The sequence below is a fragment of the Chionomys nivalis genome, chromosome 3 (genome assembly GCF_950005125.1).
Source record: "Chionomys nivalis chromosome 3, mChiNiv1.1, whole genome shotgun sequence".
Lineage (NCBI taxonomy): Eukaryota > Metazoa > Chordata > Mammalia > Rodentia > Cricetidae > Chionomys > Chionomys nivalis.
Genome location: NC_080088.1, coordinates 58,271,805 through 58,291,182, shown reverse-complemented (window position 1 = coordinate 58,291,182; position 19,378 = coordinate 58,271,805). Strand labels below are relative to the sequence as shown.

The 19,378-nt window shown below is 38.4% G+C and overlaps 1 protein-coding gene across 1 annotated transcript in view; it reads left to right on the top strand.

Annotated features, from left to right (window-relative positions):
- The window catches only part of Eaf2 (ELL associated factor 2), a 39,740-nt gene extending 20,811 nt beyond the window's left edge, over positions 1 to 18,929 (top strand). Inside the window, exons 3-6 of the mRNA XM_057765397.1 lie at positions 6,507 to 6,643; positions 8,937 to 9,082; positions 13,212 to 13,469; positions 18,784 to 18,929. Coding sequence (XP_057621380.1) covers positions 6,507 to 6,643; positions 8,937 to 9,082; positions 13,212 to 13,469; positions 18,784 to 18,830 — 588 coding nt within the window. The 3' untranslated portion in view covers positions 18,831 to 18,929. The remainder of the gene's footprint in view (positions 1 to 6,506; positions 6,644 to 8,936; positions 9,083 to 13,211; positions 13,470 to 18,783) is intronic.
- The last annotated feature ends 449 nt before the right edge of the window (positions 18,930 to 19,378 follow it).

Sequence of the window (19,378 nt, the reverse complement as noted above, 5' to 3'; positions counted from 1 at the left end):
CATTATTAGAACTCAAATCACACTTCAAACCCCACACACTAATAGTAAGAGACTTCAGCACTCCTCTCTCACCAATGGACAGGTCAACCAGACAGAAACTTAACAGGGAAATAAGAGAACTAACAGATATAATAAATCAAATGGACTTAACAGACATCTATATAACATTCCACCCAAACAGGAAAGAATATACCTTCTCAGCATCTCATGGAACCTTCTCGAAAATTGATCACATACTCGGTAACAAAGCAAGCATCCACAGATACAAAAAAATGTAGTAACCACCTGTGTCTTATCGGGTCACCATGGAATAAAGTTAGAATTTAACAACAGTTCCACCCCCAGAAAGCCTACTAACTGATGGAAACTGAGCAGTCAACTACTGAACCAACCCCTGGGTCAAGGAAGAAATAAAGAAATTAAAGTCTTCCTTGAATTCAATGAAAATAAAGACACAATATACCCAAACCTATGAGACACTGTGAAAGTGTTAAGTGCTAAGAGGAAAGTTCATAGCACTAAGTGCCCACACAAAGAAAACAGAGAAAGCTCACATTAGAGACTTAATAGCACACCTGAAAGCTCTAGGAAAGAAGCAGACTCACCTAGGAGCAGTAGAAGACTGGAAATAATCAAACTGAGGGCTGAAATCAACAAAATAAAAACACAGAAAACAATCCAAAGAATCAATGAAACAAAGAGCTTGTTCTTTGAGAAAATCAACAAGATTGACAAACCCCTATCAAAACTAATCAAAAGGCAGAAAGAGAACACTCAAATTAACAAGATCAGAAATGAAAAGGGGAACATAACAACATACACTGAGGAAAATCATTAGGTCTTACTACAAAAGCCTGTATGCCACAAAATTGGAAAATGTAAAAGAAATGGACATTTTTAAAGATAAGTACCATATACCAAAATTAAATCAAGACCAGGTGAACAATTTAAATAGATCTATAAATAACGAGGAAATAGAAGCTGTCATCAAAAAGCCCAGGACCAGATGGTTTTAATGCAGAATTCTACCAGAACTTCCAAGAAGACCTAATACCTATACTCTTTAATGTGTTTCACATAATAGAAACAGAAGAGTCATTGACAAACTCTTTTTATGAAGCTACGGTTACCCTGATACAAAAACCACACAAAGACCCAACCAAGAAAGAGAATTACAGACCAATCTCACTCATGAACATCGATGCAAAAGTTCTCAATAAAATACTGGCAAACTGAATCCAAGAACACATCAAAAATTATCCATTATGATCAAGTAGGCTTCACCCAGAGATGCAGGACTGGTTCAACATACGAAAATCTGTCATTGTAATCCATCATATAAATAAACTGAAAGAAAAAAACCCATATGATCATTTCATTAGATGTGGAAAAAGCATTTGACAAAATTCAATACCCCTTTATGATAAAGGTCTTGGAGAGATTAGGGATACAAGAATCATATCTAAATATAATAAAAGCAATATACAACAAGCTGACAGCTAACATCAAATTAAATGGAGAAAAACACAAAACCATTCCACTAAAATCAGGAACAAGACAAGGCTGTCCACTCTCTCCATATCTCTTCAATATAGTGCTTGAAATTCTAGCAATAGCAACAAAACAACATAAGGAAACCAAGGGGATTCAAATTGGAAAGGAAGAAGTTAAAATTTCATTATTTGCAGATGCTATGATAATGTACATAAGTGACTCCAAAAACTCTACCAAAGAACTCCTACAGCTGATAAAGACCTTCAGTGATGTGTCAGGATACAAAATCAACTAAAAAAAAAAAAATCAGTAGCCCTCCTATACACAAAGAATAAAGAAGCAGAGAAGGAAATCAGAGAAACATCATCTTTCATGATAGCCACAAATAGCATAAAGTATCTTGGGGTAACACTAACCAAGGAAGTGAAAGGTCTATTTGAAAAGAACTTTAAGACTTTGAAGAAAGAAATTGAAGAGGATACCAGAAAATGGAATGATCTCCCATGCTCTTGGATTGGTAGGATCAACATAGTAAAAATGGCAGTTCTACCAAAGGCAATCTATAGATTCAATGCAATCTCCAATAAAATTCTTCACAGACCTTGAGAGAACAATAATCAACTTTATATGGAAAAACAAAAAACCCAGGATAGCCAAAACAATCCTATAAAATAAGGGAACTTCTGGAGGCATTACCATCCCTGACATCAAACTCTATTACAGAGCTACAGTAATGAACAGCTTGGTATTGGCATAAAAACAGAGATGTTGGCTAATGGAATTGAATCAAAGACCCAGATATTAATCCACAAACCTATAAACACCTGATTTTTGACAAAGGAGCTAAAATTATACAATGGAAGAAAGAAAGCATCTTTAACAAATGGTACTGGCATAACTGGATGTCAACCTGTAGAAGAATGAAAATAGTTCATATCTATCACCATGCACAAAACTCAAGTCCAAATAGATTAAAGACCTCAATATAAATCTGTCCACAGTGAACCTGATAGAAGAGAAAGTGGGAAGTAGCCTGCAATACATGGGCACAGGAGATCACTTCCTACGTATAACCCCAGTAGCACAGACAATTAGAACAGCAATGAATAAATGGGACCTCCTGAAACTGAGAAGCTTCTGTAAAGCAAAGGACACTGTCACTAAGACAAAAAGGCAACCTATTGAATGGGAGAATATCTTCACCAACCCCGCATCAGACAAAGCTCTGATCTCCAAAATATATAAAGAATGCAATAACTAGACATTAAAATTCTAAATAATTAAATTATAAAATGTGGTACTGAACTGAACAGAGAATTCTCAACAAAAGTTCAAATGGCCAAAAGATACTTAAGGTCATGTTCAACTTCCTTAGCTATCAGGGAAATGCAAATCAAAACAACTTTGAGATACCATCTTACACCTGTCAGAATGGTTAAAATCAAAAACACCAAGGATAACCTATGCTGGAGAGGATGTGGAGTAAGGGGAACACTCATCCATTGCTGGTGGGAATGCAAACTTGTGCAACCACTTTGGAAATCAGTGTGGCGGTTTCTCAGAAAATTGGGAATCAACCTACCTCAGGATCCAGCATTTCCACTCTTGGAAATATACTCAAGAGATGCCCAATCATGCTACAAAAGCATTTGTTCAACTATGTTCATAGCAGCATTATTTGTAATAGCCAGAACCTGGAAACAACCTAGATGCTCCTCAATGGAAGAATGGATAAAGAAATGTGGCACATATACACATTAGAGTACTACTCAGCAGTAAAATAAAACAATGACATCTTGAATTTTGCATGCAAAGGAATGGAAATAGAAAACACTATCCTGAGTGAAATAACCCAGCTCCCAAAAGATGAATATGGTATGTACTCACTCATTAGTGGATTCTAGCTGTAAACAAAGGACATTGAGCCTATAGTTCGTGATCCTAGAGAAGCTAAATAATAAGGTGAGCTCAAAGAAAGACATATATAGATCCTCCTGGAAATTGGAAGCAGACAAGATCTCCAGGCAAAAGTTGGGAGCATGGGGGGGTGATTTGAGGGGAAGGGGAGATGGGGAGAGAGAAGGGAGAAGGGGAAGATTGGGGAGAGCTTGGGGGAGTAGGATGGTTGAGATGGAGGAAGGGCGGATATAGGAGCAGGGAAGAAGATATCTTAACTAAGGAAGCTATTTTAGAGTTGGCAAGAGGCTTGGCTCTAGAGAGGTTCCATGTGTCCATGGGGATGTTTCCAGCTAGGTCCTTGGGCAGTAGAGGAGAGGGTGCCTGAACTGGCCTTGTTCCATAGTCACACTGATGACTGTCTTGAATATCACCATAGAACCTTCATCCAGCAACAGAGATGGAGATAGAGACAGAGACCCATATCGGAGCACTGGACTGAGCTCCCAAGGTTTAGTTGAAGAACAGAAGGAGGGAGAATATGAGCAAGGAATTCTGGACCGCGAGGGGTTGGTACACCCACTGAAACAGTGTGCCTGATCTAATGGGAGCTTACCAAAGCCAGCCGGACTGGAACTGAACGAGCATGTGATCAAACTGGACTCTCTGAATGTGGCTGACAATGGGGGCTGACTGAGAAGCCAATGATAATGGCACTGGGATTTGTCTCTACTGCTTGTACTGGCTTTTTGGGATCCTAGTCTGTTTGGATGCACACCTTCCTAGGCCTGGATGGAGAGGGGAGGGCCTTGGACTTCCCACAGGGCAGGGTACCCTGTCCTCTCTTAAGATTGGAGGGGGAGAGGGGAGGGAGAGTAGGGGAGAGGGAGGGCAATGGGAGGAGGGGAGGAAGTGGAAATTTTGAATGGTATTTATGAATGGAATTATAAAGCAATAAAAATTAAAAAATAAATAAAAAAGAAAATAGATGTACAAATCTGTTGTTAACTATAGCTTGGCATTCATAGGTTTCTATTTCAGTATAGTTTACTCACTTGTTTTTAGCCAAGTCTGAAAATCAAGTCCCCGACTGAATAGGCCTAGTTTTGTTTGTCTTTATTTTTTGTTTTGGGTTTGTTGTTGTTGTTGTTGTTGTTGTTGCTGCTGCTGCTGCTGCTGTTATAACCAGTCTTCTGGCTCTCTAGCTCAGCTGCCCCTGGATAGTGTTCTACATATCACTCTTCGGGATCCAGTCCAGCTAGGTTTTCATTTATGCACTATGTGTTCTTGATTTCTGTAGATCACTTTAGTCTTAAGGAAAGGCTAATAAAGCTATTCCTTCCTTTCTCTCTCTCTCTCTCTCTCTCTCTCTCTCTCTCTCTCTCTCTCTCTCTCTCTCTCATTATTTCCAGTCCACACCTATCACAAGTCCCTAACCTACTTCCTGTTTTTGAAATTTTCAATCACCAAATTTATCTCATACTTCTTTTAGTGGCTCTCTAAATTATTGACGTATTTAATATGATGGGTCTTTAGCTTTCTTTCAGTCACCCTTTTCTAACCCAATTGCTCTATTGTACTTGATAAGAATTAGTTTTAAAGTGCTTTAAAATGTGAATATACTTTTATAAAATTCAAAAATGGGTGAACTATGTTTAGGAATTATATATGTGAGACTAAGATAATGTTAACATATAATTTTTGTGTTTGGAGGTGGCAATGACAAAAATATGGGAAGTTACAGAATGATAGTAATGGGCTGAGTTTCGTGTGTGTGTGTTTGCACATGCATTCACACATGAATTGAGGCCAGAGATCATCTCTACATGTCATTTCTTAGGAGCCAATATCCTTACCTTTTGAGGCTCACAGAGTAGGCTAGGCTACCTGGCCAGAAAAACCAAGAGACCTGCCTGTCTCTTCTCCAGTGCTAAGATCATGAATATGCACCACCATGCCCACCTTTTATTGTGGGTGCTAGGGATAGAACTCAGGTCCTTAGCTTGTGTGGCAAGCATTTAACAAGTGAGCTATCTCCCCATTCTCTCTTTAACTTGTAAAAAATAATGTACTAGAAAAACTAAATGTTACTGAGCAATTATTCACTCACCACTCCCTTCTGGTGTATTTTAAAGAAAAATCCTAAAGTTTAACTCATTTCTTGAATCATTGTTTCTGCATTGTTAAGGAAGGACTTTACAATTTTTAGTTAACCATATGTTGTTATCATACTTAAGAAAATTAATGCCGGGCGGTGGTGGCGCATGCCTTTAATCCCAGCACTTGGGAGGCAGAGGCAGGCGGATCTCTGTGAGTTCGAGGCCAGCCTGGTCTACAAGAGGTAGTTCCAGGACAGGAACCAAAAAAAGCTACGGAGAAAATTAAAAAAAAAAGAAAAAAAAGAAAATTAATAATAAGATTTGTTCTTTATTGATGCTTTTTTGATCATCTCAAAATAGGAATATAATTCAAGATTTCTGTTTCCTTTCCTGTAAATATATTTTTAGATTAGATCAGATTGAATCCCAGTTGCCTAATGCAAATAAAACAAATCTTACTGTTTGGGGGTAATTATATCTTCTTTTTCCTTTCTTCAGTGACAGCAGGTTTGAGATCTCAGCTTGTGTGTGTGTGTGTGTGTGTGTGTGTATGCACATGTGTGTGTGTGTGTGTGTGTACATATATCCATGTGTGTTTGAACCTAAAGGCTCATACATGCTAGGCAAGTGCCATACCACTGAACTGCATTCCTAATCCTCTTCTTCAGATTTTATCTTACTGTAGGATCCCTATAAGTTACCTAACCTAGCTTTGATCTCATTCTGTAATCCAGAGAGGCTTTGAACTTGGGACCCTCCTGACTCAGCCTCTTGAGTAGCTGGGAATAGAGCCCAACACTACTAGGTGTGCCTTGATCTCAGTCTTTTTAAACCACTTGTGTCTTTGTATTTCTGTTTTAAGCCACACTTATTGCTTTAAGGGTAGTAAGCTTCAAAAGTTTTTAAGTGACTTGATATATAACATGGATTGAGAAATAGTACCAGAAAAACTCAACACCCAGTTCAATAGAATTGTCGTGATAAATTTCAAGTAATGATGATTAACTTTTTAAACAGGGTTCAACTCCACCAGTCACGGTTTTCAAAGGTTCCAAGAGACCTTACTTAAAAGAATGCATTTTGATTATTAACCATGATACTGGGGAGTGCCGCCTGGAAAAACTCAGCAGCAACATCACTGTGAAAAAAACAAGGTAGGTGGCATATTGAAATATATTACTCTATCAACATATACATATCTAAGGAAAAAGAATTAATGGATTAGTTCAAATTATAGTAGAAGGTATGTTTTAAAAAAGCTTTGAATGGGGACTGCAAAGATGGCTCATCTGTAACGAGTGCTTGCTGTGCAAGCGTGAGGACCAGAGTTCACATACCAGTACCTGTGGCCAGGCATGTGCACTAACATGCCTGTGAGCTCAGCACTGCAGCAGTTGGAAGCAGGAGTAGGTGGAGAGTGATAACGCAGCATGCTCAGTGCCCACCAATGCCATGTTATGTCTACACACACCACACTCACAGACATATCCACACACACAAACACTTACACAAAAAGGTAAAATTTCAAAATTTACTTTAAATATTTTTCTAAGTTTAAATTTAGTGATGATCCTTAGTGAAAATATCACAATACCTTATGATGTATAAAATGACTTCTATGTGTGCAAGTATACCTTTGTAGTACTTTCATAGACTGGGGCTGAACAGACCCATTCTCCGCTGTCCAGAATAACTTCATCCTTATTAGTAAAAATGTATTGAGCATTTGGGAAAAGGAAAGTTTGTTATATAAAAACTAACCTTAAGATTTCTAATTTTATACATTTTAATCATTCTAATAAGTAAGTTAATTTAAAATTCAATAGGAAAATATAGCCACCTTAAGTCCTTTTTTAGATACACTTGGTACATTTTAAACCAGATAATATAAAAAGCATTTGCTCTAAAAGTTAAACAGTATAGACAAAATGACTGTGAGAATCAAAAGGAGAGGCCATAGTTGCTAAGAACTTTTAGGAAAGCCTTGTGGAAAACGTTACCGCTGGAGCTGGAGAGATTCTCAGTAGTTAAAAGCACTGTTCCTCTTGCAGAGGATCCAGGTTTAATTCCCAACACCCACATGGTAGTTCGCAACCATCTGTAACTCCAATAGCAGGGGATCCAGGGCCCTCTTCTGACCTCCACAAGTACCAAGCACTCATGGGTACACATGCATAAACACAGAGAAAACACACATAATATAAAATAAATAAATCTAAATATAAATGTTTAGAAAGGAAAGAAAAATGTTGCTTCAAAGGAAGTTAACATCCTAAGAATTGCCTTAAATGTATGTTTAAAACAGAAGCTCCTATAATGGGAGAAAGCAAGGGAGAGGGATTGAACAATGAATATTATCAAAGCACATTATATATGTATGGAAATGTCATAATGAAACTCCATTATTTTGTGCAACTAATTTACACTAACGACAATGTCTTTTAAAAAGTAGTCATTCCCAAAGTCAACCTCAACTGAGAGAAGAAACCCGAGAACCTTTGTTTCTTAATGTCCCTGCTGCCCTAGCTCTCTTAAACTGATCCAAAAGGATACAAGGATATATAAAGCAGGTGGGAAGAAGGAATATAACTAACTGATTTTTTAGGGAACTAGCAAATAAGATTCGTTTAAACAGAGCAGATATCTGTCTCTGCACTTGTGTAAGAATTGCAAAGTGGGGAATGATGTTGGCAGGGGATTAGAGTTTAGGTTGTAAAAGAAGGTTGAGCTTAATGCCTCGAATATTAACTAAGAAATTAGAATGTTTCCTTGCTGGTAGTGGTTACACATTAAGATATTTCAAACTAGGGACTGGCATGTTTACAGCTCTGGTCTGAAACATTAGTCCAGCAATGAAACTGAATGAAAAGAAACAATCTAGAAAACTGAAAAAATGTGTAAACCAAGATTTTGGAGAGTGTGAGCAAGTGAGAGAAAATGAGAGGCTAAACACTTTGGGAAGGAAAAACTGGTAAGATTTGATCACAGGAAATGGGAAAGGCAAGCCTCAAACAAAACCTTGAAGTACACTCTTCATTAAAATGTTGAAAAAGTATTTACACCTCCATTGTTGACATGCCTGTTTAAAAATTACAAATGGAAAATGTGGAAGTGATTCAGTTTTAATAGAAATGATAAATTTACACATATTTTCTCTTTATCTTAGTCATTTATAACTGATGGTCTGCTCAGTTTGAGCAGTAGGGTTGTTCTTGCTTTGTTTCGTTTTTGTGTTGTTCCATTTGGATCCGTCATTGCACTGGTGTGTTGTATTCCAAACATATAGAAGGAGCTCAATAAATATTTGTTAAATGAATTAACATTTTGATTCTTAAATGCCATTTGAGAGATTTCTAAAAAACAAGTGAAAAAAATTAGTAGCTTAGTAAGTTGAATTTGTTGCATTGCTATCTTGCCTATCTTGGTATTTGATATTTTTAATTGCAGAGTTGAAGGAAGTAGTAAAATTCAGTATAGACTAGAACAACAACAGCAACAAATGTGGAATCCACCTAGGACTTCCAATCTTGAACACCATTCTCCATCAGAAAACAAGATGTCTCCAGCATCTCCAATGGATGATATTGAAAGAGGTAAAATCTAAGTATATATAATGTCAGTTTATAAAAGGTAAGTAATATTGAGTAAAAGTTTGAATTTCCATTAGCAGTGGAACTAACCATAGGTCTTAGTGAGAAAACAGTGTATTTTATGATTGTGTCCTTTTCTGGGGTAATGATGTAACATAAATTGTCATATTATATTCATGTCAGATAATTTCTTTTTATTACCATTTGGGGCAAAAAACGTGTTTCATATTCAGTTCTTTGTAGCCTCTTCCTATGAAATGTATTATTTATAGTTAGTTGTGGATATCTAAGGCACCAACCCAACAGAAGCAGGAGGAGAGTTGTTTCATCTGCCATGTCCCTCTTAGCAGGAAGGCATATCCGGGGAGGTATAGAACGTTTAAAGGGAAGAAACTTAAATCTTCTTCCCCTCAACCCCCAGCTACAGTTAGGATATTGATGGTACAGTATTGTAACAGCATCAAGACCCCAGTCATCAAAGTAAATTAGTTGCTTCTATATTCTGTCATCATAATTTGCATGTATCTCAATAACTCCCCCTTCCCTTTTAGGCCCAGTAAAGTACATAATCCCTAACAGGTTAGTCTTGCCTCTACAAGCAGTAAGGAAGCTGTCAACTCCAAGTTCTTATTACAAGAAATTTTGAATTTTATTTTATTTTATATTACGACTACTTCCAAAATAGATCTGAATCATGCTATATATTATATTATAATATATATCTTTATATTCATATATATACAGATATAGAGAGATATATGTAGTTAAAAATTAAGGGATTAAAGGGAAATTTTAAGTAAATTTTCTGACTATTAAAGTTAAAATGGAATTTAGTTCTGTGCTTACTGGCCAGCAAAACAAAAAATAAAGATGTAATTTGTGTTTTCTATGTTATCTTAATATATAATATATTAACATAGGTTTCAAAGAAACTTTCTAGTCCTTGCTACTAAATCCTAAAAGCAATTCATTGAATGGAATAAGTTCTAGAAAGCAATAAATTGTATTGTATCCTCAAGAGTGATTCTTTGGTGTAAGTAAAAGGTCCTACATGTGGTGTTTTGTGTCAGACCTCAACTGAAGCATTGCTTGGAAGTCATAATTCAGAAGAGGGTTGGAGAGAATCAGTTAACATGAACCAAGAACAGTTTTCGTGTCCTAAATTTATATGGCAAAGGAAAATTCTCTATCTGGAGATGCTTCTATAGCGTGTTCCCTAGACTATATCCTATCAAATTATTCTATCGAATCCTTATTGACTCTACAGTACTACTAACTTCTTTTTAAAGATTAATTTAAAAGTATGTGTGTGGGGGTATGTATGTATGTTCATATGTATGTATGTAAAAGTATGTGTGTGTGTGAGGAAGATATGTTCACATGTGTGCAGGTCCACACTTGCAGATGCCAGACGAGGGCATCAGATTCCTGGAACCTGGAGTTACAGGTGGTTGTGAGCCACCTGACAAAGGTGCTGGGAACTAAACTTGGGTCCTTAGAAAGAGCGTGCCCTTAATTGCTGGGCCATCTTTCCAGCCCCATTACTGACCACACTCTGATGGTTGAGTCACTTTTTCCAATTCATATTCAGAACTTACACTAGAAAATTTGTATATCAGTTTTTGCATTTATATCTTTGAGTTATCTGTAATTTCAGTTTAAGAAATTAGATAGGCGCTAAGATTCCCCACTTCCTCAGAGACACCAGGAAGCTGAGTATACCAGTAAAAGGAATAATGCCACATGAGTGCTTGCAGTCTCAAAGTGCTCCGCTGTGCTTGGGTTGAGGCTGCCCTTCCCCTTGGCACCTGCATGGGGCGAAGGCATGTGTATGTGGCACCACACTGTGTCATATGCTCATTCCCCTCCACCACACAGAGACCTTCCCTGCCTTCAGATCTCTCTCTCCCCACTTGAAAGGCACCTTGAGAGTGGGTGACACTGGTAAGGGGCACCTACCATAACAAGAAGCTCAGTGAGGAGCACTTTTCACTTTCCTTCCTTTAATACACTTACTTTTAGTCTCCTTTCTAGGGAAATTTATTACTCTTTCATTACTGGACACTAATTTTGGTAAACGGAGAGTTCATCACTGACATTTCTTTCAGCACTTAAACAGCATTGTGCTACCTCCGAGTTTCCACTGAGAGACATGATATGACCTATACAGTATTCTTCTGCAGTGATGGGTCATGTCTCTCTTGCCTTCAGAACTTTTATCTTTGCCTTTAGTTTTCAGATGTTTAATTTTGATGTGCCTTGGCATGCATTTCTTTGGGTTTATTCTATTTGGGATTTGCTTGACTTCTTGACCCTATGGGTGATGTCTTTAATCAACCTTAGGATGTTTTCAGGCATTATTTCTCCCAATCATTTTTCAATCCCCTTTCTCTGTCCTCTAAGAGTTCAGTTGCTACAAATGTTGGCACTTTTGTCACTCTGCAGCAGATCTTTGGGGACCTGTTCGCTTTGTTTCAGATATTTTCTGCTTTAGATCAAGGGAGTTCCAGTGGTTTATTCATTCTCTGGTAAGTGGGCTCTCCACCCAGCGGGTTGGGCTGTCATTTTTACAGTTTCCATTTGATCTGTGTTTAAAATTTCTAGTTTTTAAAATTTTTTCATTTGCTTCAAGAGAAGTTATAATTGAATCATTCTGTGAAAGTTATTTTAAGATCCTCTCAGACAAGTCTTACATCTAATTTCTCTGAGAATTGATGTGGGCTTTCCTCATTCAAGTGATGATTTTCCTGATTTACAGCATAATAGGTAACTTCCCAGCACATCTTCATTTTGGTTTGTATTCTAGGGACAATATTTAAATCTTTTGCTTAGCAGGCAGTCATGGTTCGGGTTTAGCATGCAGATACTTGCCTGCTTTTGTGGGCTATGTTTCAAATGACATTCTAATTCCAGACCTTTTGGTTTTCTTGGTACATCTCCACCAACTAGAGTTCCTACTGGTGAACTTGACAAAGGGGCTTTACTAGCATTGAAGTACAGTTCCTGGGGAAAGAAAGTCTGTGGCTTAATACAACAAAGACTGCTCCATGATTGTGTGTGTGTGCGTGTGTGCGTGTATGTGTGTGTGTGTGAAGGCTATTTCTCTCACTCAGAGATTTCCTCAGTTGCCTGTATTCTTCATGCAGAACTGAGGCCACAAGGACTTTCCTTTGTCCGGTTTGCCATGCTCATTTGTGTCGTTGTTTAGCTGTCATTTGGGCAGTAAACTCTGTGAGTCTGACTCCTGATATTACTAGGAGACACAATCTCACAGCAAACTCCCTGACCCTCTGAGCCTTACAGTCTTTCTGCTCCCTCTTCCCCAGTGTTCCCTGAGGTTCAGGAGTGTCTTTTAGCTGTTTCTGTTAGTACTGGGCTCCACAACTCTCCATTTTGATTGTGGTTTTCTGTTATGATCTTTGCCTGTTGCAAGGAGAAGTTTCTTCAGTCAGGGGCAAAGACTACACTTATCTGTGGGTGCAAGGACAAATGTTTATAGATGGTTGTTATCAAGAATTATACTGGTTTTTAGTCAATTGGTAGTTGTAGATTCTTTTCCAATAATCATGGCTTCACTAGCACCGCATAGTTAAGTAGGTTTCCAGTACCAGGTATCGTCTGTCTCTGGTTGACTGGGTCTTACATACAATTAGAAAGCAGCTGGTATCACCAAGGTGTGTGCACAATCACTGCTCTCTTAGGGTTATCGTGTCAAGCTAGTCCTTGATGTTGTTCAGAGGCAAATGGGAGCTAGGTAGGGCTGCTGGTTGCCTCTCTCCATTGGAAGCTTACATGGCACCTTCTGTTACCATGAAAGTTAGTCTTCAGAGAGAGGGCATTCAGGTTGGTTCTGGCTCAGGAGTCTCTGGGTCCTGTTTCTGAAGCACATGATATCTTCAACAGCAAGGACCTACCTTCCACCCCCGAGTAACCAAGGGCAACATCAACAGGCTGTGTGTTTGGAGTCTCTTGGTTAGCAATGCTACAGGACATTTTTTAAAATTAATGCTAATTTAGATGCTGTAATATGTATTTTTATTTATTTTTTATCAAAGTCTTCTTAAAAGCTAATGCATTTATATGTTACTGTGTTTCTTCGTGCTATTTATTTTACCTATATTTCTTCTTTCAGAACTGAAGGCAGAAGCTAGTCTAATGGACCAGATGAGTAGTTGCGACAGTTCATCAGATTCCAAAAGTACCTCATCTTCAAGCAGTGAGGATAGTTCTAGCGATTCAGAAGATGATGACCAATCCTCTCCTTCAGGTCCAGGGACATATAGCTCAGGACATTCTAGCATGTCTGCCAGGCCACAGTACAGGACTCCAGATACTGATGCTAGCCGCAATAGATTTCATGACAACAGTGGCCTACTGATGAGTACTTTACGTAAGTATATATGACCACAAGTAACTAAAACAGGATTTGCAGTGTATCCATGTTTGTTGGGAACTAAAATTTAGTCAATTAAGAGTCTCATTTTATAACCATTAGCCATGTTTAAAATCTACTCTTTCTGTTTAAAATCTACTCTATCATTAGAGTTGGGGTTCCTCTGTGTTTTCTTATTTTATCCTCTTTCCTTAGATAGCCACCTCATGCTTCTGTTTCAGCCAATACTTATATGTAGGTAACTGTCCAGTACATATCTCCATGCAGACCTCTGAGTCCTGAGCAGATAGGTCTGGCTTCATCTCCTAGTAAAAGGCACCTCAAATATGCTTTGTCCAAAAATTAACCTGATATTCTTTGGCTCACTGAATTTTGCCTAGTGAACGGCAACGTTTGTTTCATTATGTAAACCAGAAGTCCATTGTATTCTGGGGTGAGTGTCTCTCTTTTCTTTTTGTGTAGTTAATACTTCACCAAGTCCTGTTGACTTTGCCTCCTAAATATTTTTCAAGTTAATCTACTTCATTTTGTCTCTACTACTACCACTGTAGTTCGGCTCATTTCCTTGATTCCTGCTACTGCTTCCAGCTCTTCCTCCTAACTTCATGTTCTCTCTTGTCTTAACTGCAATGTCCACTGTGTATTGCCAGTATGTTTGTGTACATGGCTGTAGGTTTATTAGCTGAAGCAAGAGCAACCTTCCAAGGGATGCATCTCTGAAGATAACTTCAGAGTTTTCCTTCTAGCAACCATCAACTACCAATAACGCCTCATCTCAGGGTGGGGTTTTGTAAGTCCCTTCTACATTCATGCTTGACTGGCTTGATCTTATGCAAGTCTTGTGTATACAGTCAAGGCCATTTTGATCCACTGTGTATATTATTAGCCATATCGATCTTTAAATGATTCAAATATAATTTATCACCTCTCCTGCTTTAAACTTTTCAAAGTTTGCAATTTCTTTTACAGTAGAGACTAGACCTTAACATAATTATATTGCTTTATTTATTTATTTTTATGTATTTGTTTATGTGTAGTGTACATGTATATATGTGTATGTACAGGCATGCATGCATTTGTAGGTTGCAAGTCAACTTCAGTTGTCTCACTCTATTACTTTCCACCATATTTTTAGTCAAGTTTTGTTACTTTGCCTCTAAGTCACTGATTAGTCTAGATTAGCTGGCCAGTGAGTTCTAGGGATCCAGTACTGGGGTAACAGACTACAGACATGTCCGGGGTGTATGCCCCCTTCTTCTGGGCTCCCAGGGCTTACACAAAGGTGGTGTACAGGCATGCATGCAGATAGATATCACATGTGCATAAAATAAAATTAAATAAATTTTTAAAATAAATTTAAAAAGCAGAACAAAACTTTTTTAAAGAAAAGAATTGAAGTACAAACATAAAAAAATGGATTTGTTAATGGTATTGGTTTTCAGTTTAAAGGGGAGTCGTAGGAAGCAGCATGGATAACTTTCAAGAAAGGTTAGCTTAGAAGTGCTTGGACTGAGCTCCCAAGGTCCAGTTGAAGAGCAGAAGGAGGGAGAATATGACCAAGGAAGTCAGGACCATGAGGAATTGATCCACCCACTGAGACAGTGTGCCTGAACTAATGGGAGCTCACCAAAGCCAGCTGGGCTGGGACTGAACGAGCATGGGATCAAACTGGACTCTCTGGATGTGGCTGACAATTGGGGCATACTGAGAAGCCAATGATAATGGCACTGGGATTTGTCTCTACTGCATGTACTGGCTTTTTGGGATCCTAGTCTGTTTGGATGGACACCTTCCTAAGCCTGGATGAAGGGGGGAGGGCCTTGGACTTCCCACAGGGCAGGGTACCCTGCCCTCTCTTGAGAACTGGAGGGGGAGGAGAAAGGTGAGTGGGGGAGCTGGAAAGAAGTTGGAGAAGGGGAGGAAGTGGAAATTTTGATTCCTATTATTTATAAAGTAATAAAAAATTATCAGAGAAAAAAATGATACTACATAATGCTAAAAAGAAAAAAAGAAGTGCTTGGAATGTTGGTTGGGAGAGAGCTCTGTCAGTAAAGCACTTGCTATGCAAGTATAAAGACCTGAATTCAGTTCCCAGAACCCATGTTAAAAACTGTATGTGGCCACAGGGGAGCTGCATGCCTGCCATCCTACTGCTGGGGAGGCAGAGACAGGCAGTCAGCCAGTCTAGCTTAGCTGGCAGATCCCAGTGCCTGAAGAACAATGTCCAAGGCTGTGTTCTGACTGCCCTTGCATGTACAGACACATACATACACATACACATACAAAGTGCTTGTTATGTAGCTAGAGAGATAGCTCAGTTAATAAGGTGCTTAGCAGACGTTAGTTGAGTCCCTAGAATCAATGTTAAAAACCAAAAACAAAACCTGGGTGTGATGGCAAGCAGATCCCTGGAACTAGATAAGCGCACTTACTGCGTTCCAGGCTAGTGAGAGATTGTGTCTAAAAAGAAAAGAAAAAGAAAGACAGACAGAGGGAGGGAGGGAGAGAGGGAGAAAAAGAAAAAGGTAGATGGCAATACCTCTGTCTTCTGCATGCACATGAACACACACAAACTTGCTTGATATAAGTAGGGAAGTTAAGTTATGATTTCTTTTGGAAGTAGACAGTGTGTGGTGGAGGCAGGGTGAGGTGGGAAAGATCCGTAGATATGTGGATGATCTTCAGTTAGTAAAAGGAAGCTGGGAAAAGGCACCATTTGCATGCTGACAGCTGCTGCTGTTTCTCAACCCATTGCTTTTACAGCCTTGTTATTCACTGGCTCATTGAAGGGACCTACCATATCTTCAGAAGATAGCAATCTTTAAATGTGATTGCAAAATCTGTTTCTGGTAAATGAAACTGTAGGCTGGGTTTAAAGAACCTCGAAATCCTGTAAGAGTGTTAAAAAGGTAGAGAAAAAGGCAAACTTCACCTCAAAATGGGCAAACAGAATTCTGAAACAAGAAAAAAAAAATGTGTTGCTAAGAAAGATACTATGAAGACATAATTCTTTTCTTTCTTTCTTTTTCTTTTTTTTTTTTTTTCCCATTTTGAGACAAGATCTCATTATGTAGGTCTGACTGGCCTGAAACTCACTTTGTAAACCAGGCTGACCTCAAACTAAAAAAAAAAAAAAAAAAAAAAAATTTCATCTTCTTCTACCTTTTGAGTGCTGAGATTAAAGGTGTGAACAACCACACCTAATCCAAAACATAGCTTTAAAAAGATAATAAAGGAAAGGAAAGCAGAAATAAATAAAATGCAACAAATTTTGAAAATAACAAAGTAGCTCTACAGAAAAGTGTTTGCATAGCATACACAAGACCCAGAGTTTGAGTTCCATCATTTTAAAAATAAATTTGCATCAGTGGGATGGCTCAGTGGGTAAAGACACTTGTCACCAAGTTTTTTTGACTTGAGTTCAGTCTCCAGAAATCACATGGTGGAAGGAGAGAACTGACATCCACAAACTGACCCCTGACTCCCACGTGCATGCATGAATGCACACACATGTGAGTAAATAAACGTCTAAAAATCTTTTGAAAGGACAGGTCATGGAAATTTCTTGAAAAAGGTCAATAAAAATAGTCAAGATGGACATGGGTGAAAAATGAATTAGATGGAAGATAATACTATGAAACTATTCCAGAACACAGTATAAAATAAAAAATAAGAGAGACAGTTTAGAGGTATGGAAATAGATGGCAATGATGAAACACTGTATACTAGGAATTCCATGAAGACTAGAAGGGAGAGTATGGAAAACTTTAGAATTTTCCAGGACCGAAGACAGTCATGAATCTACTCCAGATTCTAAACTGGATATATGAAAATAAAGGCATACCTTAACACTTAAACTACGGCGCATGGAGGACGAAGTGACAGTTCTGCTGGCACGCCCCAGTCAGTGCTGGCATTTTCTTCTGAGGAGCTGTAAAGACTCCACTTCTCTCCCTTCTTCCATGTTTCTTCTATATTCTTACAGTATATTCACCAATATAGTTAACCTCAACTTAGTTGTCTGTATATTCACCAATGTAGTTAGCTTCAACTTAGTTGCCTGTGTATTCACCAATGTAGAGTTAGCTTCACCTTAGTTGCCTGGTTAAAATTGTCCCATGCGTTCTTATTCTGCTTCAAGCAATCCTTGCTGTGACTTTTACTGGTCTTTCTGACCTCGTTCCCTATCTTCCTCATTTGTCCCACTCTAGCCACAGTAGCCCTTTTGCAAGTCAAACAAAATCATGTAAGTCCCACCCCTATTCTGGCATGTACTGCAAGCCTACTCTGGGAAAGTCAGTTTTCTTCAGAGGTGTGATCCAAGCTCCACCCTTGTATATGCAGGCAGAGCTAATTGGACTCAGTGGATTATCTTTTTAAAAAGAAGAGGATTAAAAAGAAAACTAAGATATGAAGTTTGGAAAATGATGTGTTGTCAGGGAGGGAGGCATCCAGGAAGAGTTAGTTGTAGAGGTGAGTTTGAGGTGGAAATGATGTAAATATATTATATGCATGTGTGAAATTACCAAAAAATGCATAATTAAAAACTCACAACCACTCTACACACGCCTTGGGCATATACTTGTTCTCTTCAGTTAGACACTATGCCTCCATTTTTTTAATGACTTAAATTTCTGTTCAAATATTGCCTCTTCTAAAGCTCTCCCAGCAACAGTATCTATAATAGCTCTCCTGCTGTTTCTCCACAGTTCCTCACAGCATTTGTCCCTGCTAGGTATCTGTTTCCTATCTTCCTGCTTCACTGAGATGTTAGCTCAGTGACTAAGCTCACAGACAGTCGGCTATTAGATATTCTTTATGGTACTAGGGGTTGAACCCCAGGCCCTGTGCAGAGTAGGCAAGCATTCTGACATTGAATGACATCTAGTCTAGTGACCCTTAACATCTGTTCCATAATGGCTTGGAATGCATTTTAAATTAAAGGTATTATAATTTTTTTCCTCTTGAAAATAATAGTTTGATTTTTAAAAGCATTTTTATCTCATTTCTTGATGTGATAAGCCGATAGTGGAAAGAGGACGATGTCATCAGCATGTGAGAGGAGGCTAGCACAAGTGGCACTGGGAGTTCGCTGCTATGGTGTCTCTTTTCTAAGCAGTATTGATTGCTTTACCAGATATGTGGCTGAATTATATGATAAGCAATCATATTATCAATTACAAAATGCTAGATTAACAGAATCGCTTTTGATATAACATTTGCACATTTATTTTTGATAAAGCTAAATGAATACATTAAATATTAACAGTTCAAATTTTTAATGACTACGATTTTGTTTGTTTTGTTTTAGGAAGTGATTTGCAGCTGAGTGAATCGGAAAGTGACAGTGATGACTGAAGCGATATTGCGTTACAAAGAAAACATTTGTAAAACGTGGGATAATCTGTCTCGTATTAAGATTAAATACTCCGTGACTAAGGAAAATATGTAACTTTTGCTGAAAAACATTAAATTGATTCAGAATTTTCAACGTTTTATTGGTATTCTCATGTTTTATCTTTATTCCTAAGAGAACGTCATCACATTTGATAGATGAGATGACAGATTCGGAAGTTAGGGAACTTGTCCCAGATATTGTTAATGACAAGCTGCGGACCAAGTATTCCGGAGTATAGGTGTTGTAGGAGCTGCGGGCCTCTTCCCACAGCCCGGCTCATGGCTGCCTGGCTAGCTTATGCCCCAAAATAATGACACAAAATCGGTATTCTTTTAAACACTGCCTGGCCCATTTCTATTCATGTGTGTAGCACCCCAAGGTGCGCTTACCGGGAAGATTCTAGCCTACGTCCATCCTGGGTCGGAGCTTCATCGCGTCTGCTGGGGAGAGGCAAGCATGGCGTCTGCTCCAGAGAGCAGAGCTGTTGAGTCTGAGCTCACTTCCTCTT